General features: G+C 45.8%; 1 protein-coding gene across 1 annotated transcript in view; it reads right to left on the reverse strand.

Annotated features, from left to right (window-relative positions):
* The window catches only part of unc13d (unc-13 homolog D (C. elegans)), a 147,260-nt gene that overhangs the window by 19,210 nt on the left and 101,706 nt on the right, over positions 1–26,344 (reverse strand). Inside the window, exons 22-27 of the mRNA XM_068004395.1 lie at positions 24,714–24,806; positions 23,831–24,067; positions 21,739–21,807; positions 2,653–2,732; positions 1,852–1,957; positions 754–825 (exon numbers count right to left, since the gene is read on the reverse strand). Of these exons, the coding sequence (XP_067860496.1) occupies positions 754–825; positions 1,852–1,957; positions 2,653–2,732; positions 21,739–21,807; positions 23,831–24,067; positions 24,714–24,806 (657 nt within the window). The remainder of the gene's footprint in view (positions 1–753; positions 826–1,851; positions 1,958–2,652; positions 2,733–21,738; positions 21,808–23,830; positions 24,068–24,713; positions 24,807–26,344) is intronic.

Consider the following 26,344-nt stretch of genomic DNA (forward strand, 5'->3'; position numbering starts at 1 on the left):
ATCCCTGAAGGTAGCAGGACAGGTAGATAAGGTGGTTAAGAAGGCATACGGAATGCTTTCCTTTATTAGCCAAGGCCCAGAATGTAAGAGCAGAGAGGTTATGCTGGAACTGAATAAAACACTGGTTAGGCCACAGCTTGATCACTGCGTACAGTTCTGGTCACCACATTACAGGAAGGATGAAATTGCACTAGAGAGGGTGCAGAGGAGATTAATGAGGCTATTGCCAGGACTGGAGAATTTTAGCTATGAGGAAAGATTGGATAGGCTGGGGTTGTTCTCTTTGGAACAAAGGAGGCTTAGGGGTAATTTAATTGAGGTGTACAAAATTATGAGGGGCCTGGAAAGAGTGGATAGGAAGGACCTATTTCCCTTAGCAGAGAGGTCAATAACCAGGGGGCATAGATTTAAAGTGATTGGTAGAAGGTTCAGAGGGGAGCTGAAGAAATATTTTTTCACCCGGAGGGTGGTGGGGGTCTGGAACTCACTGCCTGAAAGGGTGGTAGAGGCAGAAACCCTCAACTCATTTAAAAAGTGCCTGGATATGCACCTGAAGTGCCATAACCTTAAAGGCTATGGACCAAGAGCTGGAAAGTGGGATTAGGTTGGGTGACTCATTTTCGGCGGACGCGGACACGATGGGCCAAATGGCCTCTTTCTGTGCTGTAAATTTTCTATGATGTACAGTTGTATCGATACATGTTACATGTTTTGTGGATGTGGTAGGGAAAGGTTGTGATCCTGTGACCTCACCTCAAAGCTGGTGGTCTGTAGTTCGTCCAGTGGTAAACCATTTCCCTCGGCGTGGAAGCTGTGCACCAGTTGCTGAAACAAAGCAACTCAGACAGTGTCAATAACTGAGTAAGGGTCTTTGAGCTGAGTTGATACTAAAATAACGAAGTCCAATACCCCACCCCCTAGCCCTGAGTCAAATCAACTCCTGAGTAACGGTCTCCAAGCTTATAACATATAAAGTCCAATTGAAAGCTTGTTAAACAAGTTACCAGTTAATGGTTACACACTCCAGATAGCCAGCATATTAAAATGCTGTCAGACACACCAAGGGAATTGATACCTGTTCATGTAGACAACTTGTTCATCTTGTTGCTAAGCAGCAAGGTCTGGGAATCGAGGAAATCCCATTATATTTAACAAACGGGGCAAGCTACTTTACGTTGCTTATTATTTGACAAACTGATGGTTAATGCATTAATCTAAAATGTTGTTTATTTTCCAGAATTGGATTGGTTTAGATCTTTCATTGAAATATTTGAGCTGGATCATCAGCACCAAGGAAAGAAACCGAGCTGAAACCAGCAGCTTTCTCAGTGATGGGGCGGGGGGGGCGGGGCAAGAAAAACTACAGTCGAGGTAACATCATTGAAATTTACAACTTTATGGAGGAGAATTTACAAAACTAATCCAGGTAAATTATTCACTAGGGGGTAATGGGTTCAAATTCCAAGGGCCACAAATTAAAAGTGGGAAAGTTAGGAGTAAGAGGAGAAGTCAGAAGGAATTTTTCATACCCAAAGGGTGAGAAAGTTGTGGGATGAGTTACGAGGGAAGGTCAGTCACCTTCAGAAACCGGGGAAACAATGGGGGAGGCACTACAAGGGGTAATTCCACAAAATCCCATTTGCAGCTAGCAAGCCTCCTTGTCGGGAGCACAGTCTCGTGAAATTACTCTTGCAGCTTTTAAACTCGTGGTGGGGCAGAGCCTTTAATTCACCTACTGAATAAAAGATGGCGACAGCTCACTGTCTGTCTCTTCTATGTGGAGAAGAACTTTGCAGCACTGAACACCATTTCTCACATTACACCTGCTCCAAATTAGTCAAATAATCTCACCTGCAAAGCATAGTTTAGCTTCGTATAAAACTCCTGACAAACGCCACCCTGATGTGAAGTTATGTAGATGACGTCGATTATATGTGTCCAAAGGAAACCTAGAAGGCTGTGAGAAAAGTATTAGAGAGTCAGGAACTGGGTGATGCAGTGAGTTGGCATATATGCCTTTCAAATCTAGTATCTGGGCTTGGATCCAACCTAACATAATGGATGAGAGTGTCTGGGGGAGTGGAAATCTATAACACTCTGCCCCCAAAAAGCTGTAGATGCTGGGGGTCAGTTGAAAATTTTAAATCTGAGATTGATAGATTTTTGTTAAGCAAGGATAGTAAGGGTTATATTTGGGTTGGTTAGTCAGTTGCATACTGATTTGACAAGCCTACCTCATCGACCAAGCTTTTGGTCACCTGTCCTAATATCTCTATGTGGCTTGTTTGATAACGCACCTGTGAAGCATCTTGGGATGTTATACAACGTTAAAGATGCTATATAAATACAAGTTGTTGTAGTTTTTAAGCACCTCACACAAATTTCCATTCACTAACATTAATGGACAGCAAATCACACGGGGTGCACTGACCCCTGCTCTTGAAACCCTAATGTGTTAAAGGCAGGTTATTGATGTTTTGGGGTGTGATCCTTCATCAGAACTGAAGACTGAGATGATCTTTTCAGTCTGCAGCTCTACTGAAGTTACATATCCGAAATAACGGGTCCTTTTTCTTTCCCGATACTGACTGATCTGCTGTGTATTTCCAACAGTTTCTTTTTACGGTATGAGTTACTGAGTGTGTGATTTACCTCTGGAAATTCTCTTGTACCAGGTTGGTATCCATGTATGCAAACTCAGTCTCCAGAAAATTCATTAAAGGAACAATCATCTAAAGTAAGAGAAACAAATATTTTTAAGCTAGTATAACAGTTTTGAGATTGAATAGATTCACATTTACCCTCAGATATATTTGTCGTGCTTCCCTCATTTGTCCATAAAGTATGGATAGTACAGACTGCACAAATCCTCAGCCACGCAGGGCAACATAGACTGAAGGTTTCTTTGTGGTCCTCTATAACCTGCAGTGCTTTTAACTAACTTGCATGAGGTGTGCTTGGTTCTCATAGGCTCCGTTGCATAAGAAGGAAGATCTAATGTACTCCATTAACCTCATTAAAAACTAGTGTCAAAATAGTAGGCTAGAATAATGGATGAAACTTTCTGTTGGCTGACTAGCCCAACCAATGTTCCTCCCTTCGTTCGCCCATCAATCCTTCCTTACTCCTTTCCTCCCTCCCTTCCTTCCTTCCACCCTCCCTCCCTGCGTCATTCCCTCCAAGTTCCCTCCTTGCTTCCCTCTCTCCCTCCTTCCCTCCCTTCCTAATTACACAAACTTTTGCATTCAATTCCATTTAACTAAATCATCCATCTAATGAGAACTAAACAACTACTCAGTCCCATCTGAGCAATCCGCTAACATAGCAGGCAAATGGATTAACAGATCACTAACACATGATCAGTGTGAACTCCTGAACTGGTTTCCATCGCCTGAGGGGGGCCGAGAGGAATTTTCTCTTTTTTTCCCCCTTATTGGCCCTGGGTTTTTCTCTGGATTTTTTCCTCTCCCAGGATCAGCAAGGGGGGGGGGGCGAGGGGAGTGGGGAGGAATTGTCTAGTTGCGATGCTGCAGCCATCATGAGTATGGGGCAGGCTTGATGGAGCAACTGGTCTTTTCCTGCCTGTCATTTTCGTATGTTCGTAAATTCAACCCAGTGAGTTCCTGGTAGGTGCTGATTGGCTGAGATTTCTTGTTCCTCAGCAGTGAGACAGCTGATATTAAACCAGTAAATGGGGGGGGGGGGAGGGGGAGGGCTAAGGTGGAAAAGGTAGTATAAATAATAATTCTAAACAAATGAAAAGGAAGAGAGTAGAGTAATAATCAGAAATTATGCTTTAGGCACTACAGGTAAAAGGAAAATTAAAAGATGTAAAGTAATTAAATTAGGAGAGAGAAATAAGAAATGTGCGAGAAAAGCAACATTAGAACAGAAGGACAGGTTAGGGTGTGTGGCCCAAATAAGTGTTCTTTATAGAAAGTCACGGAGCATAAGGAACAAATTGAATGAATTGCAGGCGCAAATTCAACTTAGAGGATATGACATGGTAGCCATTACTGAGACATGGCTGCAAGACGGTGAGGACTGGGAACTGAATATACCTGGTTATAAGGTCTACAGGAAGGACAAAGAAACTGGTAGAGGGGGAGGAGTAGCCTTAGTGATTAAGGATGAAATTACTTCAATGACGAGGGAGGATATAACGAGAGGTAAGCAGGCAGTGAGGACTTTATGGGTAGAATTAAGAAATAGAAAAGGATTTAAGACTGTAGTGGGAGTTGTGTGTAGGACCCTGGTAGCAGCTGTGAAATGGCAGAATGTATAAATGCAGAGATTAGGCAAACATGTAGCAAAGACAGAGTGGTTTTAATGGGGGATTTTAACTTTCGTATAGATTGTGATAGGCAGACAAGCTCATGTCAGAAAGTTAGCGAATTTCTTGAGTGTGTTCAGGACAGCTTTCTGCAACAATATACCTTAGAACCAACAAGAGGGCAGGCCATATTAGATTTAATAATGAGTAATGTGCCAGATTTCATTCACAGTTTAACGGTGCATTTACATTTATTTAATAGCGATCAAAATATGATCGAGTTCAACGTTGTGCTTGAAAGGGAGAAATCCGTAACAGCTATTAAGATTCTAAATTTAGGTAAGGCCAACTTCAATGCGATGAGGCAGAGACTATCCACAATAAACTGTTAATAGGTAAAACGACAGAAGATCAGTGGGAGGCGTTCAAAAAAGAATCTATCGTGTATATGTATAAACTGGTTCTGTATCACGTTAAATTCTTTGGCTCTATTTGTCAAAAAAACAGCCACAGACGACAAAAAAGATTTAAGAAACAACATAAATCTAATAGGAAAAGCATACAAAATGGAAAAAATAGCACAGATCCTGGCAACTGGTGGAGATACAAAGAACAGCAAAGGGTGATAATGGGCAGGTACTCAAATTGACAGGATGTGACCAGTGGTGTCCCACAGGGATCTGTGTTGGGGCCTCAACTGTTCACTGCATTTATTAACAATTTAGATGATGGGATAGAGAGCCACATATCCAAGTTTGCCGATGACACAAAGATAGGCAGCATTGTAAGCAGTGTAGATGGAAGCATAAAATTACAGAGAGCTATTAATAGATTAAGTGAATGGGCAAAACTGTGGCAAATGGATTTCATTGTAGGCAAGTGTGAGGTCATCCACTTTGGACCTAAAAAGGATAGATCAGAGTACTTTCTAAATGGTGAAAAGCTTGAAACAGTGGAGGTCCAAAGGGACTTAGGGGTCCGTGTAGATAGATCATTAAAATGTCGTGGACAGGTAAAGAAAACAATCAAAAAAGCTAATGGAATGCTGGCCTTTATATCTAGAGGACTAGAACACAATGGGGTAGAAGTTATGCTACAGCTATAGAAAGCCCTGGTTAGACCACACCTGGAGTACTGTGTTCAGTTCTGGGCACTGCACTTTAGGAAAGATATATTGGCCTTGGAGGATACCTGGATTCCAAAGAGTGGTGTGGGAGACAGGGGTTACAATTCATGGGGCGCTGGCACCATTACTGGGGAAAGAGGGAGCTGTTCTGTTGGGGCGGGCTCCACTTAAACCGGGCTAGGACCAGTGTCCTGGCGAATCGAATAACTAGGGCTGTAGATAGGGTTTTAAACTAAAAAGGAGGGGGGGAGGGGTCAGGTACGGGGAAATTTAGAAATCTAATGAGAAAAGTCAGGGCAACAGAACAGTGTAGTGGTTTGAGTAAAGATAAACAGAGTGTGGCAGGAAGGGATAGAGAGTTTAACGGTAATAGTGCATCTGCAAATCAGGTCAAAGCAGGGAAAAATGGTAAAAATTTAAATTAAAGGCTCTTTATCTGAATGCACAGAGTATTCGTAACAAGATAGACAAATTAGTTGCACAAATAGAGATGAATGGGTTTGATCTAATAGCCATTACAGAGACATGGTTGCAAGGTGACCAAGGTTGGGCGTTCCGAAAAGACAGGCAGAATAGAAAAGGAGGGGGTGTAACCCTAATAATAAAGGATGACATAAGGACAGTAGTGAGAAAGGATCTTGGCTTGGAAGATCAGGAAGTAGAATCAGTATGGGTGGAGATAAGAAATAACAAGGGGCAGAAAACGCAGGTGGGAGTAGTTTATAGGCCCCCTAATTGTAGCTGTACCGTTGGACAGAGGATTAATCAAGAAATAATAGGAGCTTGTAACAAAGTTAATCCAATAATCGTGGGGGACTTTAATCTACAAATAAACTGGACAAATCAAATTGGCAAAGGTAGTCTGGAAGAAGAGTTTATAGAATGCATTCGAGACAGTTTCCTACCATGGAACCAACCAGGGAACAGGCTATTTTCATAGAATCATAGAAGTTACAACATGGAAACAGGCCCTTCGGCCCAACATGTCCATGTCGCCCAGTTTATACCACTAAGCTAGTCCCAATTGCCTGCACTTGGCCCATATCCCTCGATACCCATCTTACCCATGTAACTGTCCAAATGCTTTTTAAAAGACAAAATTGTACCCGCCTCTACTACTGCCTCTGGCAGCTCGTTCCAGACACTCACCACCCTTTGAGTGAAAAAATTGCCCCTCTGGACCCTTTTGTATCTCTCCCCTCTCACCTTAAATCTGTGCCCCCTCATTATAGACTCCCCTACCTTTGGGAAAAGATTTTGACTATCGACCTTATCTATGCCCCTCATTATTTTATAGACTTCTATAAGATCACCCCTTAACCTCCTACTCTCCAGGGAAAAAAGTCCCAGTCTGTCTAACCTCTCCCTGTAAGTCAAACCATCAAGTCCCGGTAGCATCCTAGTAAATCTTTTCTGCACTCTTTCTAGTTTAATAATATCCTTTCTATAATAGGGTGACCAGAACTGTACACAGTACTCCAAGTGTGGCCTCACCAATGCCCTGTACAACTTCAACAAGACATCCCAACTCCTGCATTCAATGTTCTGACCAATGAAACCAAGCATGCTGAATGCCTTCTTCACCACCCTATCCACCTGTGACTCCACTTTCAAGGAGCTATGAATCTGTACTCCCAGATCTCTTTGTTCTATAACTCTCCCCAACGCCCTACCATTAACGGAGTAGGTCCTGGCCTGATTCGATCTACCAAAATGCATCACCTCACATTTATCTAAATTAAACTCCATCTGCCATTCATCGGCCCACTGGCCCAATTGATCAAGATCCCGTTGCAATCCGAGATAACCTTCTTCACTGTCCACAATGCCACCAATCTTGGTGTCATCTGCAAACTTACTAACCATGCCTCCTAAATTCTCATCCAAATCATTAATATAAATAACAAATAACAGCGGACCCAGCACCGATCCCTGAGGCACACCGCTGGACACAGGCATCCAGTTTGAAAAACAACCCTCCACAACCACCCTCTGTCTTCTGTCGTCAAGCCAATTTTGTATCCAATTGGCTACCTCACCTTGGATCCCATGAGATTTAACCTTATGTAACAACCTACCATGCGGTACCTTGTCAAATGCTTTGCTGAAGTCCATGTAGACCACGTCTACTGCACAGCCCTCATCTATCTTCTTGGTTACCCCTTCAAAAAACTCAATCAAATTCGTGAGACATGATTTTCCTCTCACAAAACCATGCTGACTGTTCCTAATTAGTCCCTGCCTCTCCAAATGCCTGTAGATCCTGTCCCTCAGAATACCCTCTAACAACTTACCCACTACAGATGTCAGGCTCACTGGTCTGTAGTTCCCAGGCTTTTCCCTGCCGCCCTTCTTAAACAAAGGCACAACATTTGCTACCCTCCAATCTTCAGGCACCTCACCTGTAGCGGTGGATGATTCAAATATCTCTGCTAGGGGACCCGCAATTTCCTCCCTAACCTCCCATAACGTCCTGGGATACATTTCATCAGGTCCCGGAGATTTATCTACCTTGATGCGCGTTAAGACTTCCAGCACCTCCCTCTCTGTAATATGTACACTCCTCAAGACATCACTATTTATTTCCCCAAGTTCCCTAACATCCATGCCTTTCTCAACCGTAAATACCGATGTGAAATATTCATTCAGGATCTCACCCATCTCTTGTGGTTCCGCACATAGATGACCTTGTTGATCCTTAAGAGGCCCTACTCTCTCCCTAGTTACCCTTTTGCCCTTTTACTGTTTTGTACTGTGATATGAGACAGGGTTAATTAGTAATCTCACTGTAAAGGATCCCCTGGGGAAGAGTGATCATAATATGATAAAATTTCACATTGAGTTTGAGAATGACGTACTTAAGTCAGAAACTACTTAAATGTAAATAAAGCCACTTACATAGGTGTGAGGGACAAGTTGGCAAAGATAGACTGGAAAATTAGATTAAAGGGGATGACAGTTGATAAGCAATGGCAAACATTTAAAGAAATACTTCAACATTCTCAACGAATATACATTCCATTGAGAAATAAAAACTCCACAGGAAAAATGATCCCATCCGCGGCTAACTAAAGAATTTAAGGATAGTATTAGATTAAAAGAAGAGGCCTATTATGTTGCCAAGAAGAGTAGTAAGCCTGAGGATTGGGAGAGTTTTAGAAACCAGCAAAGGATGACCAAAAAATTGATTAAAAAGGGAGAAAATAGAATATGAAAGTGAACTAGCAAGAAATATAAAAACAAATTGTAAGAGCTTCTATAAGTATGTAAAAAGGAAGAGAGTAGCAAAAGTAAACGTTGGTCCCTTAGAGGCTGAGACAGGAGAAATTATAATGGGGAATAAGGAAGTGGCAGAGACGTTAATATTTCGTATCTGTCTTCACAGTAGAAGACACAAAAAGCATACCAGAAATAATGGGGAACCAAGGGGTTAAAGAGAACATAAGAAGATAAGAGATAAGAGCAGGAGTAGGCCATTTGGCCCTTCGAGCCTGCTCCGCCATTCAATGAGATCATGGCTGATCTGATTCTGGCCTCAACTCCACTTTCCCGCCTGTTCACCCATATCCTTTGCTGATCAAAAATTTGTCTAGCTCAGCCTTGAATATATTCAATGACTCAGCCTCCACCGCTCTTGGGGGCAAAGTATTCCAAAGGTTCACAACCCTCTCAGAGAGGAAATTTCTCCTCATCTCAGTCTTAAATGGGCAACCCCTTATTCTGAGACTATGCCCCCTAGTTCTAGATTCCCCCAAGAGGGGTAACATCCTCTCAGCATTTACCCTGTCAAGCCCCCTCAGAATCTTATATGTTTCAATAAGATCTCCTCTCATTCTTCTAAACTCCAGTGAATATAGGCCCAACCTGCTCAATCTTTCCTCATAAGAAAACCCTTCCATACCTGGAATCAACCTAGTGAACCTTCTCTGAACTGCCTCCAATGCAAGTATATCCTTCCTTAAATAAGGGAACCAAAACTGTACACAGTACTCCAGGTGTGCTCTCACCAGCACCCTGTACAGTTGTAGCAAGACTTCCCTGCTTTTATACTCCATCCCTCTCAAAATAAAGGCCAATATTCCATTTGCCTTCCCAATTACCAGCTGCACCTGTATGCTAACTTTTTGTGTTTCATGTATGAGGACTCCCAAATTCCTCTGTATGGCAGCATTCTGTAGCCTTTCACCATTTATATAATGTTTTGCTTTTTTATTCTTCCTACCAAAGTGGATGACTTCACATTTTCCCACATTATACTCCATCTGCCACATTTTTGCCCATTGGCTTAACCTATCTATATCCCTTTGCAGACACTGTGTCCTCCTCACAACTTACTTTTCCACCTATCTTTGTATCATCAGCAAATTTGGCCACAGTACACTCGCTTCCTTCATCCAAGTCATTGATATAGATTGTAAATAGTTGAGGCCCCAGCACTGATCCCTGCGGCAGCCCACTAGTTACAGATTGCCATTCTGAAAATGACCCCTTTATCCCAACTCTCAGTTTTCTATTAGTTAGCCAATCCTTTATCCATGCTAATATATTACCTCCAACACCATGAGCTTTTATCTTGCGCAGTAACCTTTTATGTGGCACCTTATCGAATGCCTTTTGGAAATCCAAATACACGACATCTACTTTTCCCCTTTATCCACCCTGCCCGTTACTTCCTCAAAGAACTCTAATAAATTTGTCAAACATGATTTCCCTTTCATAAAACCATGTTGACTCTCCTTGATTTTATTTTGAATCTCTAAAATGTCCTGCTACTACTTCCTTAATAATGGATTCTAGCATTTTCCCAATGACAGATGTTAGGCTAACTGGTCTATAGTTACCTGATTTCTGTCTCACTCCCTTCTTGAATAGGGGCGTTATAGTTGTGGTTTTCCAATCCACTGGGACCTCTCCAGAATCTAGTGAATTCTGGACGATTACAACCAATGCATCCACTATCTCTGTAGCCACTTTTTTTTAAGACCCTTGGATGCAAGCCATCAGGTCCAAGGAGCTTGTCAGCCTTTAGACCCATTAGTTTGCCTAGTACTTTTTCTCTAGTGATAGTGATCGTTTTTAGAGTTTTGAGAGTGAGGAAGTTAAAGTAATTAATATCAGTAGAGAAAAAGTACTGGAGAAATTAATGCGTCTAAAAGCTGATAAATCCCCTGGACCTGATGGCCTACATCCTAGAGTTCTAAAAGAGGTGGCTGCAGAGATAGTGGATGCATTGGTTTTGATCTTCCGAAATTCCCTAGATCCTAGAACGGTTCCAGTGGATTGGAAGGTAGCAAATGTAACCCCACTATTCAAGAAAGGAGGGAGAGAGAAAACCGGGAACTACAGGCCAGTTAGCCTGACATCAGTCTTCAGGGAAATGCTGGAATCCATTATTAAGGAAGTGGTAACAGGGCACTTAGCAAATCATAATGGCCCCGATATTAGAATGGAGGTGGGATGGCAGCAGGAGGGGTGAATGGCACGTGGGTAATCCAAACAATAAAATATGTCCGTTACCCACGCGATCGCAATTGAATTGGTGCCATTTAACGTGGCTTCCGGGTTTGCCGTCGGAAAGCTACGCAGCGGGCGGACTGAGCACCCGCATCACAGGCTGTCAGCTGGAGGAGCTCTATTTAAAGGGCCATTGCTCCAAAGGCTTTTGCTGGAGCAAAGACTCAAACCACAATGAAGCAGCACAGGAGCAAGGCTGCTCCAAGGTTCAACGATGCATCACTCCAGGTGCTACTGGACGGGGTGAGGAGGAGGACGGAAGTGTTTTACCCTGCGGACAGGAGGAGTTACATGGCCTCTGCCACCAAGGCCTGGCTCGAGGTGCCAGAGGAGGTCACCAGCAGCAGCAACATCTCCCGTACCTGGGTCCAGTGCAGGAAGCGCTTCAATGACCTAACCAGGTCAGCCAAAATGAGTACACTTACTCATTCTCCTACATTCCGTCTTCCACATCATCGCCCCCACCCCCAACTCATTCTGCACTGCCAACACTACTCTATCACATCACTCCCCACACCCACTTAAGGCTCATCCTCAACTTACTTGCACTTTCTGAGCACTTCCTCACCTCCCCATTAGTCACCCCACCACTACCACTCAACCCAATCCTCATACAATGTCATGACTCTGTCTCATACTCACCCTCTGATGCATCGTTTTCACTGTCAGCCTCATCCAAGCAATGCATTCATCGGTTGACCACTTCACCATCACTCACTCACACATCTGTTCTTTCTCCCCTTCGAGAAGAGAGCGCAAAATGCACGGGAGAGAGCAAGGACTGGAGGGAGGGGCCACAATAAGTAGTGGTCCTCACAGACGCGGAGCAGGAGGCGCTGGAGCTCAGCCGCACCCTCCAGTGCCTGTCCATCGGGGACGTCGAGACTGGCACCCCACAAACGTCTGGTGACACAACTTTAACATTCATCACACACAACGTGAATTGATGTTAACAATGACTGGCATGTTGAACACCTCAGTATGCTCATCGCAACATGACACATCTGTGATGATGCTTTATATTGCCTTCTGTTTTACAGGGCCTTCAGTGACGGCAGAGGGTGATTCCTCAGAGGACCTGCTGGCCTCTGAGGGTGCACCGTCACATCTTAGTGAGCCATCCACCAGCACAGATACTCACACCTCGGTAGGTCCTAGTACTCAGTTAGTTGGGTTGGCACTTGGTGAGTCACCACACACAAGTGAGCACGAGCAGACAATGGTGGCAGGGGCAGCTGTGGAGAGTCCACGTCGGTGGGAGCACTCCTCTCCAGGCTCTGCTCAGCTGGACACAGATGCTGAACCCCGGGGGCCATCCTTTTAAAAGGAGAATGATCGAGGAACAGCAGGACATTTACGAGGTACTGGAACAGGTGCCATGCGCACGCCCCACAATAGCGCAGAGGATGGAGTCGTCCAACTCCTGCATGAGTGGAATGGTGGCACAGGTATGGGAGGCAATCTCTGAGATACTGTCATAGGGACATGAGCAACTGTCCGAGATAGTGTCACAGGTACGTGCAGGAATGTCTGTGTTGGAGAGAAGGCTAACCTCCGTTGAGCTTCAAGCACGGCTCACAAATGAGTCCATTCAGGCCTTGACAACAGCCGTTCGGACTCAGGATGAACAACATTCTGCCGCCTTAGACAGCAGACAGATGCACTAGCACTGGCCTTACAAGGCATCACATACGTCCCCCAAACTGTCGTGCAGCAGAGCGGTAAGAGCGATGTGGGCCTGGCCCAGGGGAGGGATGATGGCGAAAGGGGACGTGGAAGTGGGGACGCCACTCAAAGCGCTCCCACGTCTCACCCGTTTTCCCCCCTCTCAACCAGTACCCACAATGCTGCCTCCTCTTCAGTTGGCAGAGTCTGCCCCTGCACAGGTGCAGGTGGAGCAGTCTTTGGAGGGGCTGTCATGGGCTCCGAAACCCAGAGGGTGTGGGCCCAAAGCATCTAATCAGTCAGGGCTTGAACAAGAGCAATCTACCACTACCTCTGCTGCAGCCACAGGGGATGCACCGTGTATAAGTAGTTGAAAGGCGAAGGTTTGTGAGCACATAGGGTATGCACAAGGGTGTCTGACAGATGGTCATGTTTTTCATTTATATTTGATTTTGTTAAAGTCACATTAAATGTTATGATTTTTTTTTTATTCGTTCATGGGATGTGGGCGTCGCTGGCAAGGCCAGCATTTATTGCCCATCCCTAATTGCCCTTGAGAAGGTGGTGGTGAGCTGCCTTCTTGAACCGCTGCAGTCCGTGTGGTGAAGGTTCTTTCACAGTGCTGTTAGGAAGGGAGTTCCAGGATTTTGACCCAGCAACGACGAAGGAACGGCGATATATTTCCAAGTCGGGATGGTGTGTGACTTGGAGGGGAACGTGCAGGTGGTGTTATTCCCATGTGCCTGCTGCCCTTGTCCTTCTAGGTGGTAGAGGTCGCAGGTTTGGGAGGTGCTGTCGAAGAAGCCTTGGTGAGTTGATGCAGTGCATCCTGTGGATGGTACACACTGCAGCCACAGTGCGCCGGTGGTGAAGGGAGTGAATGTTTAGGGTGGTGGATGGGGTGCCAATCAAGTGGGCTGCTTTGTCCTGGATGGTGTCGAGCTTCTTGAGTGTCGTTGGAGCTGCACTCATCCAGGCAAGTGGAGAGTATTCCATCACACTCCTGACTTGTGCCTTGTAGATGGTGGAAAGGCTTTGGGGAGTCAGTACGTGAATCACTCGCTGCAGTAGCCACTGTATTTATGCGGCTGGTCCAGTTAAGTTTCTGGTCAATGGTGACCCCCAGGATGTTGATGGTGGGGGATTCGGCGATGGTAATGCCGTTGAATGTCAAAAGGAGGTGATTAGACTCTCTTGTTGGAGATGGTCATTGCCTGGCACTTGTGTGCCGTGAATGTTACTTGCCACTTATCAGCCCAAGCCTGGACGTTGTCCAGGCCTTGCTGCATGCGGGCTCGGACTGCTTCATTATCTGTCACCACTACTGCCACGTCTTGCCCATTCTTGACTGGCTTTTGTGATAGAGGTTTTTATGAGGTTCACCATGAACGGCGACACTTGATGCCGCCCATTGGGTCACTTTACAGTGGGTGTATGTGTAGTTGCGGAACTGTTTTGTGCAGAGAGGGGTGGGCAGCCTAGTGTGGACGCAGCTCTTTCCAGGTGGTCTGAGGACTGGACTCTTCACATTTTCTGATGTTAGGAGAACCGTTCACATATCAGTGACTCCCTGGCCTCGCGAGCAGCCAGGTTGCTCTGCCCATGGATTTCCTCCTCCTCCTCCTCAATGTGGGTGAGGCCTCCTCAAGCGGCACCCCTCTCTGTTATGCCATGTTGTGCAGGGCACTACACACTACTGTAATACATCCCACTCTGTCTGGTGCGTATTGAAGCGCTCCCCCAGAATGATCAAGGCACCTAAATCGCATCTTGAGCAGCCCTATAGCATGCTCAATTGTAGACTTGGTGGCGATGTGGCTGTCTTTATATCGACGCTGTTGCTCAGTGATGGGGTTCCTCAGAGGTGTCATGAGCCACGTGTGCAGGGGGTATCCCTTGTCCCCGAGGAGCCAGCCCTCAAGGGTGTTCGGTGCGTGGAAGAGGGGCGGGATGTTGGATTCTCTCAGAATGAAGGAATCATGGCAGCTGCCAGGGAATCTGGCGCTCTCGTGAAGGAATCTTTTGCGGTGGTCACAAACGAGCTGAGTGTTGATGAACAGCCCTGGCTCGTGTGGAAGTGCTCATTTTGCTATATGGGTGCAATCGATTGCAACCTGCACCCGTGGGAAGCCAACCACAGAGTGGAATCCCACAGCCCTCTCCGTCTGGCTGAGGTCGTCCATGGAGAAGTTGACATAGTGCAAGGCCCTGCGAAACAAGCCGTCGGTGACCTGCCTTATGCACTTGTGTGCAGTTGACAGAGACCTCCCTGGTGGCACTCTGGAATGATCCAGAGGCGAAGAAGTTGAGGGCAGTGGTGACTTTGACAGCGACAGGTAATGAGATGCCGCTCGGCCCAGCCGAGAGCAGCTTCAGACATCTGAAGGAGGCTGCAGATGTCTGTGACTACCTGGCGACTCACTGAGCCTCCGTATGCACTGCTCCTCAGAGAAGTCTGTAGACCTGTGGAGAGGGTAGTGCCTCCTACGACGTCGCTCTCTCTGTTGCCCTCTGTGCTCTTTTGCAGGTGTCTGTGGCGCAACACTGTGTTGTGGAGCTCCACGTGGCGGAAGTGTACGCCATGCCTGGCGAGGCTGGTGATGTTGCTCGTCCTCTGATGTAGTGGTGAATGCAGTCATGGCGCCCCCCTCCTTCCCGCTGAGTGTGAGTTTGAGGGGGTCTAAAAAGTTGTTAAATATGTGTGAACAGAAGAATTCTGAGTGGAAAATAAGAATTTTGAGTGAAAACACAAAGATCTCGCAGCCAAAAGTTTTTGTGAAAGAACTGAGTGCCCTGCAGCAAGAACTCACCTTTTCTCCCCATGTGTCAAACAAGTATTTGAATGTCCCACTGGCTGCTGGCTGAAACATGTCTGGTAGAACCCACAGCACAGGAAACACACTGAGGTTTAAAAATCAGATCCCTGCCTCAATGTGGACAAAATTAAGTACTTCAAGTATTTGAATAAGTCTCTTAACTATCATCGCGCCTGCTTTAATTGCCGATGGGACTTCCGCATTTGGGAGGCACGCGTGCGCAGCCAGAAGCATCAGTGGGTAACCCGGAAGTTGGCGGGTTGGAGCCGGGTTCCGAACCCACTCAGGATTTCTGCGATTTTTGGAGCCCCCCGCCCCCAACGCACTCCCTACTTCACCCGAAAATCAGGCCCAATATGATTAGGCAGAGTCAACATGGTTTTATGAAAGGGAAATCGTGTTTGACAAATTTATTGGAGTTTTTTGAGGATGTAACTAGCAGGGTAGATAAAGGGGAACCAGTGGATGTAGTATATTTGGATTTTCAAAAGGCATTCGATAAGGTGCCACATAAAAGGTTGTTACACAAGATAAGGGTTCATGGGGTTGGGGGTAATATATTAGCATGGATAGAGGATTGGTTAACGGACAGAAAATGGAGAGTAGGCATAAACGGGTCATTTTCAGGTCGGCGGTAACTAGTGGGGTGCCACAAGGATCGGTGCTTGGGCCTCAGCTATTTACAATCTATATTAATAACTTAGATGAAGGGACCGAGTGTAATGTATCCAAGTTTGCTGATGATGCAAAGCTAGGTGGGAAAGTAAGCTGTGAGGTGAACAAATGTGTGGGCAAGAAGATGGCAGATGGAGTATAATGTAGGGAAATGTGAGGTTATTCACTTTGGTAGGAAGAATAGAAAAACAGAATATTTTTTAAATGATGAGAAGCTATTAAATGTTGGTGTTCAGAGAGATTTGGGTGTCCTTGTATAAGAAACACAAAATGTTAGCATGCAGGTACAGCAAGCAATTAGGAAGGCAGATGGTATGTTGGCCTTTATTGCAAGGGGGTTGGAGCACAAGAGTAAGGAAGTCTTGCTGCAATTATACAGGGCTTTGGTGAGGCCACACCTGGAGTACTGTGTACAGTTTTGGTCTCGTTATCCTTGGAGGCGATGCAACAAAGGTTCATTAGATTAATTCCTGAGATGAGAAGGTTGTCTGTCCTGTGAGGAGAGAGTAAGTACAACAGGCCTATACTCTCTGGAGATTAGAAGAATGAGAGGTGATCTAATGGAAACATATAAGATTCTGAGGGGGCTTGACAGGTTAGATGCTGAGAGATTGTTTCCCGTGGCTGAGGAGTCTAAAACTAGGGGGCAGCCTCTCAGGATAAGGGGTCGGCCATTTAAGACTGAGATGAGGAGGAATTTCTTCACTCAGAGGGGCGTGAATCTTTGGAATTCTCTAACCCAGAGGGCTGTGGCTGCTGAGTCGTAGAATATATTCAAGGCTGAGATAGATAGATTTCTGGACTCTAGGGGAATCAAGGGATGTGGAGATCGGGCTGGAAAGTGGAGTTGAGGTCAAAGATCAGCCATGATCTGATTGAATGGCGTAGCAGGCTCGAGGGGCCGTATGGCCTACTCCTGCTCCTATTTCTTATGTTCTTATTCAAAGGGTTAAATTACAAGGAAAGATTACACAAACTAAGGTTGTATTCCTTAGAATTTAGAAGATTAAGAGTGATTTGATCGAAGTTTTCAAGATATTAAGGGGAACTGATAGGGTAGATAGAGAGAAACTATTTCCACTGGTTGGGGAGTCAAGGACTAGGGGACATTGCCTAAAAATTAGAGCCAGGACTTTCAGGAGTGAAGTTAGGAAACACTTCTACACGCAAAGGGTGGTAGAAGTTTGGAACTCTCTTCCGCAAACCACAGTTGATGCTAGCTCAATTGTTAATTTTAAATCTGAGATTGATAGATTTTTGTTAACCAAAGATATGAAGGGATGTGAACCTAAGGCAGGTATAGGGAGTTAGGTCACAGATCAGCCATGATCTCATTGAATGAAGACCAGGCTCGAGGGGCTAAATGGCCTCCTCCTGTTCCTATATAATGGAAAAAGGAAGTGAAAGGGTTAGGCAATGACATGGGAATTACAATGAAAGAAAGGGTCATTCTCTGTTATAAAAAGTGTCTTTGTATTCAGCATGACCATGGCATGTACAGAAGACAGGAAGTCAACACTGCCCAATATTCACCCTCCCACCAATACACAGTTACTGAAATTGGTTTATTCAAATGTGTCAAGGCGAAGATGCTGCTAATAGTAATCTTGAGGAGATTGGATTTGGAAAGTTCAGTCCCATCGAAGTCTGGAGGTGAACATAATTGTTTTAGGACTGGGCCATTTTCCAAGTCCCTGGATCCAGGCAGCCCACAATAGCAGCTCTGCTTCACACCACATGACCAAGATATTCTATAAAGCAGGATGCCAATCAATCAATCAGTCTAACTCCAGGATTAGGTGGGATCTCATCTTGAGCCCTGACACACAGCGAAGCAGATTGGGAGCTATTGAGGCTTTCGACTGGTCAGCAAATTTTCCAACAGTTGTGACATTCGAATCATTATCTACTCTCTCCTCAGATTTCTTTTTAACAACAAACAGTTTTAAATGTATTTTAAAATCATTTCATTTATTCATATTTCTCCCTAATATGTTAACACTCTTTCCCCCCCCCAGTTCTCTCCCCTCTTTTTCCAAAGGCTCTGACTCTCACTAAGGAAGGGTTCCACACTCACTGAGCGGCCTCTGGTACCTTTCCCAAGTGCCCATTCTTAGTGTGTGAGCTTAGACAACAAACAGCGACAGGCTATTTGACTGTGGGAGCCATCCTTGTTCAGCCCGATCCTATCCTCGTCTCATGCACATACACTTTCCAGCAGGATTGACTGCATATCAATCAGCAACCCTCACTGATTTATTTCTCTATAACACAGGGGCATGTAAGTTCACTGTAGCATCCAACTAAAGAAAGGCTTGCATTTATGTGGCGCCTTTCACAACCTCAGGACGTCCCAAAAAACAAGGACAGCCAATTAAGTACTTTTGAAATGTAATCACTGCTATAATGTAGGAAAGGCAGCAGCCAATTTGCTCACAGCAAGGTCCCACAAATAGCAATGTGATAATGACCTGATAATCTGCTTTAGTGATGTTGGTTCATCGTGTTTAACTAACTTGATTGAGTCTTTTGATGAGGTAACAGAGAGGGTTGATGAAGGCAATGCAGTTGATGTTGTGTATATGGACTTCGAAAAGGCGTTTAGTGAAGTGCCACATAATAGGCTTGACAGCAAAATTGAAGCCCATGGAATTAAAGAGGCAGTGGCAGCATGAATATGAAATTGGCTAAGTGACAGGAAACAAAGAGTAGTGGTGAATGGTTGTTTTTCAGACTGGAGGGAGGTGTACAGTGGTGTTCCCCAGGAGTCAGGACTAGGACCACTGTTTTTATTGATATATATTAATGACTTGGACTTGGGTGTACAGGGCACAATTTCAAAATTTGCAGATGACACAAAACTTGGAAGTGTAGTAAACAGTGAGGAGGGTAGTGATAGACTTCAAAAGGACATAGACAGGCTGGTGGAATGGGTGGACACATGGCAGATGAAATTTAACACAGAGAAGTGCGAACTGGTAGATTTTGGCAGGAAGAACGAGGAGAGGCAATATAAACTAAATGGTACAATTTTAAAGGGGATGCAGGAACAGAGAGATCTGGGGAATATGTGCACAAATCTTTGAAGGTGGCAGGACAGGTTGAGAAAGCAATTAAAAAAGCATACGGGATCCTGGGCTTTATAAATAGGGGCATAGAGTAGAAAAGCAAGGAAGTTATATTGATCCTTTAGAATCATAGAAAGGTTACAGCACGGAAGGAGGCCATTCGGCCCATCGAGTCCGTGCCGGCTCTATGCCAGAGCAATCCAGCAAGTCCTACTCCCCTGCCCTATCCCAGTAGCCCTGCAAATTTTCTCCTTTCAAGAACTTATCCAGTTCCCCTTTAAAGGCCATGATTGAATCTGCCTCCACCACTTCCTCGGGCAGTGCATTCCAGATCATAACCACTCGCTGTGTAAAAAAGTTTTTCCTCATGTCACCTTTTGCCAATCACCTTAAATCTATGTCCTCTGGTTCTTGTCCCTTCCGCCAATGGGAACAGTTTCTCTCTATCTACTCTGTCTAGACCCTTCATGATTTTGAACACCTCTATCAAATCTCCTCGCGACCGTCTCTGTTCCAAGGAGAACAACCCCAGCTTCTCCCGTCTATTCACGTAACTAAAGTCCCTCATCCCTGGAATCATTCTAATAAATCTCTTCTGCACCCTCTCTAAGGCCTTCACGTCTTTCCTGAAGTACGGTGCACAGAACTGGACACAATACTCCAGCTGTGACCGAACCAGTGTTTTATAAAGGTTCATCACGACTTCCATACTTTTGTACTCTATGCCTCTATTTATAAAGCCCAGGATCCCGTATGCTTTTTTAACCACTTTCTCAACCTGCCCTGCCACCTTCAACGATTTGTGCACATATACCCGCAGATCTCTCTGTTCCTGTACTCCTTTTAGAGTTGTGCCCTCTAGTTTATATTGCCTCTCCTCCTTCCTACTGAAATGTATCACCTCGCATTTTTCTGCGTTAAATTTCATCTGCCACGTGTCTGCCCATGCCTCTAGCCTGTCTATATCCTCTTGAAGTCCATCACTATCCTCCTCACTGTTTACTGCCCTTCCAAGTTTTGAGTCATCTGCAAATTTTGAAATTGTGCCCTGTGCACCCAAGTCCAAGTCATTAATATATATCAAGAAAAGCAGTGGTCCTAGGACCGACCCCTGGGGAACACCACTGTACACCTCCCTCCAGTCCGAAAAACAACCGTTCACCACTACTCTCTGTTTCCTGTCCCCTAGCCAATTCTGTATCAATGTTGCTACTCCCCCCTTTATTCCCTGGGCCGCAATCTTGATGATAAGCCTACCATGCGGCACTTTATCAAACGCCTTTCGAAAGTCCATATGCACCACATCAACTGCATTGCCCTCATCTACCCTCTCTACTACCTCATCAAAAAACTCTGAATGCTCCCCCACTGACACTAGCTCCACTTGACCCGCCTCATTCCCTAGAACCAAGTCCAGCAATGCCTCCTTACTCATTGGGCCGGAAACGTACTGGTTAAGTTATCCTGAACACATTTCAAAAATTCCTCCCCCATTTCAAAAATTCCTCCCCCTCTTTGCCCCTTAAATTATTATTGTTATCCCAATCTATATTGGGATAGTTGAAGTCCCCAGTTAGCGCTACTCTATAGCTTTTGCACCTCTCGGTAATTTCCCTGCAACCTCGGATCGGCTACAACTGGAGTATTGTGTCCAATTCAGAGCACTTTAGGAAGGATGTGAAGGCCTTATAGATGGTGCAGAAAAGATTTACTAGAATGGTTCCAGGGATGAGGGACTTCAGTTACGTGAATAGACGGGAGAAGCTGGGGTTGTTCTCCTTAAAGCAGAGAAGGTTGAGAGGAGATTTGATAGAAGTGTTCAAAATCATGACGGGTTTAGATAAAATAAATAAAGAAAAACTGTTCCCATTGGCAGAACCAGAGGACACAGATTTAAGGTGATTGGCAACATGAGGAAAATTTTTTTTTTTAACACAAGTAGTGCTGCCTGAAAGGGTGGTGCAGGCAGATTCAATCGCGGCTTTCAAAAAGGAATTGGATAAATACTTGAAGGGAAAAAATTTGCAGGGTTACGGGGAAAGAGCGGGTGAATGGGACTAACTGGATTGCTCTTACAAAGAGCCGGCACAGGCTCGATGGGTCGAATGGCCTCCTTCTATGCTGCAACCAATCTATGAATCTATGGTTGAGGGATAAATATTGGCTAGGACACCGGGGAGAACTCGCCAGCTCTTCAAATAATGCCATGGGATCTTATACGTCCATCTGAGAGGGCAGATAGGGCCTCGGTTTAATGTTTCATCTGCAAGACGGCACCTCCGACAATGCAGCACTCTCTCAGTACCATACTGGAATGACAGCCTACATTTTGTTTTCAAGTCTCTGGAGTGGGACTTGAAATCACAAACTTCTAACTCAGAGGTGAGAGTGCTACCACTGAGTCATAGCTGACAACTGAACTACAACTCATTGTAGACCAGGAATCGAAACTGAGATCTTCCAGTATGCTCACTCCATTTAAAAACTGAGCCATTGGGGAGCTACTTTTAAAAACATTCTGTTTCCCTTTCAGAAACAACCCAAGATTTCTGTTACTGTGAATTCTTTGAATGGTGCTAATGATACAGATACAGTACTTACATCATCCAATGGAATGGCGTGGCTGGACGTGGCCAGAGTGTGGATGTGTTTCTTTATGTCGGCTTGTAGCTGATAAACACAGGACAGGAATAGATTTATATTTTGTAAGTTCTTTAATCATTGAATTGAATCGGTCAGAGACCTTCAACTTTTAATGATCCCAGGTTTCACAAATTCCAAATCTTGGAGAAAAAAATGCAACATTAAAGTTACCGCTATACCAAGGTAACTGGTGAACAAACCACAATTGTATCAACAGGGCAAACCGGGAACTGCACCCGAGCAACAGGGCAAACCAGGAACTGTACCCGAGCAACAGGGCAAACCTGGAACTGTATCCGAGCAACATGACAAACCAGGAACTGTACTCGAGCAACAGGGCAAACCAGGAACTGTACTCGAGCAACAGGGCAAACCAGGAACTGTACTCGAGCAACAGGGCAAACCAGGAACTGTACTCGAACAACATGGCAAACCTGGAACTGTACTTAAGCAACATAGCAATCCAGGAACAGCACTTCAAGTGCCATAACCTACAAGGCTACGGACCAAGTGCTGGAAAGTGTGATTAGGCTGGGTGACTGATTTTTGGCCAGCGCGGACTCGATGGGCTGAATGGCCTCCTTATGAGCTGTAAATTTTCTATCATTTTATGAACTGTGCCCGAGCAACTCGCATCAAGAAACTGTACCCACACAACATAGCAATCCAGGAACTATACCCGAGCAACCCGCGTCATGGAACTGTACCCGAGCAACAGAGCAATCCAGGAACTATACCCGAGCAACTCAAGTCATGGAACTGTACCTGAGCAACACAGCAATCCAGGAACTGTACCCGAGCAAGAGAGCAAACTGGGAACTGTACCCACAGAACACAGCAATCCATGAACTGTACCCGAGTAACAGAGCGAACCAGCAACTGTACCCGAGCAACAGGGCAAACCAGCAACTGTACCCGAGCAACTCGCGTCATGGAACTGTACCCGAGCATCACAGCAAACCAGGAACTGTACCCGAGCAACCCAGGAACTGTACCCGAGCAACAGGGCAAACCGGGAACTGTACCCGAGCAACAGGGCAAACCAAAAAGTGTACCTGATCAACACGGCAAACCAGGAGCTGTACCCGACCAACACGGCAAACCAGGAGCTGTACCCGACCAACATGGCAAACCAGGAGCTGTACGCAACCAACAGGAACTGTACTGAAGCAACAGGAACTGTACTTGATCAACAAGGCAAACCAGGAACTGTACCTGAGCAACTCGCATCCAGGAACTGTACCCGAGAAACACAGCAAAGCAGGAACTGTTACCCAAGCAACAGGGCAAATCAGGAACTGTACCCAAGCAACGCGGCAAACCAGGAACTGAACCCGAGCAACGCGGCAAACCAGGAACTGTACCCGAGCATCTGGGCAAATCTGGATCTGTACCCGAGCAACAGGGCAAACCAGGAACTGTACCCAAGCAACAGGGCAAACCTGGATCTGTAACTGAGCAACATGGCAAACCTGGAACTGTACTTGAGCAACAGGGCAACCCAGCAACTGTAACCAATCAACACGGCAAACCAGGAACTGTACCCAAGCAACAGGACAAACCAGGAACTGTACCCGAGCAACTCGCGTCATGGAACTGTACCCGAGCATCACAGCAAACCAGGAACTGTACCCGAGCAACCCAGGAACTGTACCCGAGCAACAGGGCAAACCAGGAACTGTACCCGAGCAACTCGCGTCATGGAACTGTACCCGAGCATCACAGCAAACCAGGAACTGTACCCGAGCAACCGAGCAAACCAGGAACTGTACCCGAGCAACAGGGCAAACCAGGAACTGTAACCATGCAACATGGCAAACCAGGAACTGTAACCATGCAACAGGGCAAACCAGGATGCTGATACGCCCATACGCTGATACACTGATGACCTCCTCTCCGGGATTTCGAATGGGGTCAGTGTCCATGGCTGCTGGAGGCCGGGAGTCTCACTCCGCTGCTCGTCCAGCAGCGAAGCAGGGACCCCAGGATTTCAGCCCCTAAATTTATCTCTAATGTGGACGTCCGGGTTAAATTGACGTGACTTTCATACCTTCTGGGCAAGGGTTTGGACCACGCCCTTGATCTTCTTGTTGATCGAGCTGTTGACCGTTTCAAGTTGGGTGTGCAGTGTGTTCTGGATCTGGTCCACTGCAATCACATTGGCCGTGTCTTCCTTCAGGCCTTGCCAGTCTAGGTCTTCTGGCAGCTTAGAAATGACCCTTCGCAGCTGCTCCATGTTATTGAGAACCACACATAGTTGTAGTGACCTCACTCCGTTCACGTCTGACTAGGGATGAAAGTGTTGTGAATACAAGTCACTGGATATTTTCTAGCCATTTCCTCAGCCTCCATAAACATTTTTTTTTTAAAATAGAGAAACTGCAGTAAAAGGCCAAGGCCCACCAAAGCTGAAAGGAGTAAAAGATAAGACATGTCGCCCAGTATTACCCCCACCCCACCAGTAGGAGCTGAGTGAGGCTAGGAACTCTGAGGCTGACTTTCCTCTATGTTACACACCATCCTGACGTGGACATATATCACCATTCCAACCTCGGTGCCTGGCCACTATCCTGGAATTCCCAATCTAACACCATTGTGGGAGCACCTTCACCACATGGACTGCAGCGGTTCAAGGAGAAAGCCCATCATCACCTCAGGGCAACTAGGGATGGGCAATAAATGCAGCCTTCCCCATGACGTCCACATCCCGAGAATAAATATTTTTTAAAATGACATCCAGTTCTCTCTATCACCAACTACCTGGGCTGGGTGTCGGTGTGCTAGTCGTATGATTTCTTAATAAGATGCAGATCAGTGGCTTCTCCTGTCAGCAGGCTGCCTTAATGAGATGCAAATCTTTTGAATCTTGAATGAAATGCAGATTAGTTTAATCAGATGCGGATCAAGCTGAGTTACAAACAGTCAGCACTCACGTCACTTGAGTTTACTTCATGTCCCTTGACTGACAGCTCCTCTGCCCTCTGTTTGATTAGTCGGCAGTACATTAATGCCAAGTTACACATGTCCTGTAACAGAAAGTATCCATGAGGTTTGACAGCATTACAGGCACAGGTACGATCAAACAGAATGGGCGTAGCTTCAAACTCTTTAGAGTGACGGCCACACAGTCTCGAGTTTCAGCTGATCAGATCACCTCTACAAACTGGTGAATGTTCACCTTCCCTCAGTAATGCTCAGTGGGGAATAAAGAGCGACAGTTGATAGTAAGTGGGAGCAGATATTCTATAGGGATTGATGGGACAGGGCCGAGGGTGTATTGGATTCATTCTCATCAATGTTCTGCCTGAACCAAAGGCGTGATTTTATTTTACCATTAACAATAACTTTTAATTTAATTGTTTCCCCTCAGATTTGTTCAAATTTTGTGGCTTCAAAAATCCACGGGGGGTGGGGGGGGGGCGGGGAGGAGAGAGTGCATCTTGGTGTAAGCACTGAGAGGTAGCCCCCCCCCCCACTTCCTGACCTGTGCTACTGACCCCCAAGCTACCTTACTTTAAATGCAACCGGGGCTGCACCTGGGACACCTGCCTGCCGGGGAAGCCACGTACTGTGGTGGAAGTGCCCAGATCTGAGTTGGGGGAGAGGGGGACAACAGGTGCCCCCTGGAAAGAGAAATTTCCAGCTCCCTCAACCCTCCTTTGTAAGGGAGCCAATAAATTATATATACAAAATAAAATTGCACCTTTTAAATCTTCAGGGGGCCCAGGCCTGGACCCCCAGGTGACCTGCTTCCCCTGTGCAGGTGCCCGGTATATCTGCTTTCACCAGGTGTACCGTAGCCAAGGATGCGTTGGGTCCCTTTGAAGACCAAGGTCATGGGAATTTCGACCCAACACCCCGCCCCCCCCCCCCCCCCCAATTTACGTTGAAGGCCTCGTTTGGGGTGGGCGGAGCCCCTGCCTCCACAAAACCAGCGCACTGGAGTACAAGGCCAGGAGTCAACACAGTCAGGCCCCAGTCCAGTTTCTGGCCAATCAGGTTACAGCACGGAGTACGCTGGAACAGCCACGGATTTTCAACCCTTTCACACCACAGTTATTGGTGATGATAATATAATGTGCACCTATATATCTCACGCCTGTTACACTCGCAGGTGTGGTACAGTGTACGTTGTATAATGCACACACATGGAGTGTACAGCAGTGGTACATTATTTAAACCAAACTCTAACTCCGAGCCCTGATTTTGTGTTGTCAGCAATATGTGCTTCCCTCTGACATGGGTGCACTCACCCCAGTAGTGGGAGTGGAGGGGTCTGGTGCTGCCAAATTTTATCAGCAGGAAAAAGCAAAAGGAAAATTTACAGATATGGCCTAAAAAATACTTAGCTTACTATTCTATACTCAGTTGTCCACCTCCAGCAACCCGGACACCAGGTTTCCTGGGCACCAGTTGGATCTAGGATCCTGTATGCCTGCCCGGTGGGAAATCTCTACACTAGTGCGCCATGCCCATGACCAGCAAGGCTCTGAATCATTGGAAGGGAATCGCAGAACCTACAAACTGCTATAAAAGTTAACAGAAGTAATTGGAGCGTAGGTCC

The sequence above is a fragment of the Heptranchias perlo genome, chromosome 23 (genome assembly GCF_035084215.1).
Source record: "Heptranchias perlo isolate sHepPer1 chromosome 23, sHepPer1.hap1, whole genome shotgun sequence".
In the NCBI taxonomy this organism is placed as follows: domain Eukaryota; kingdom Metazoa; phylum Chordata; class Chondrichthyes; order Hexanchiformes; family Hexanchidae; genus Heptranchias; species Heptranchias perlo.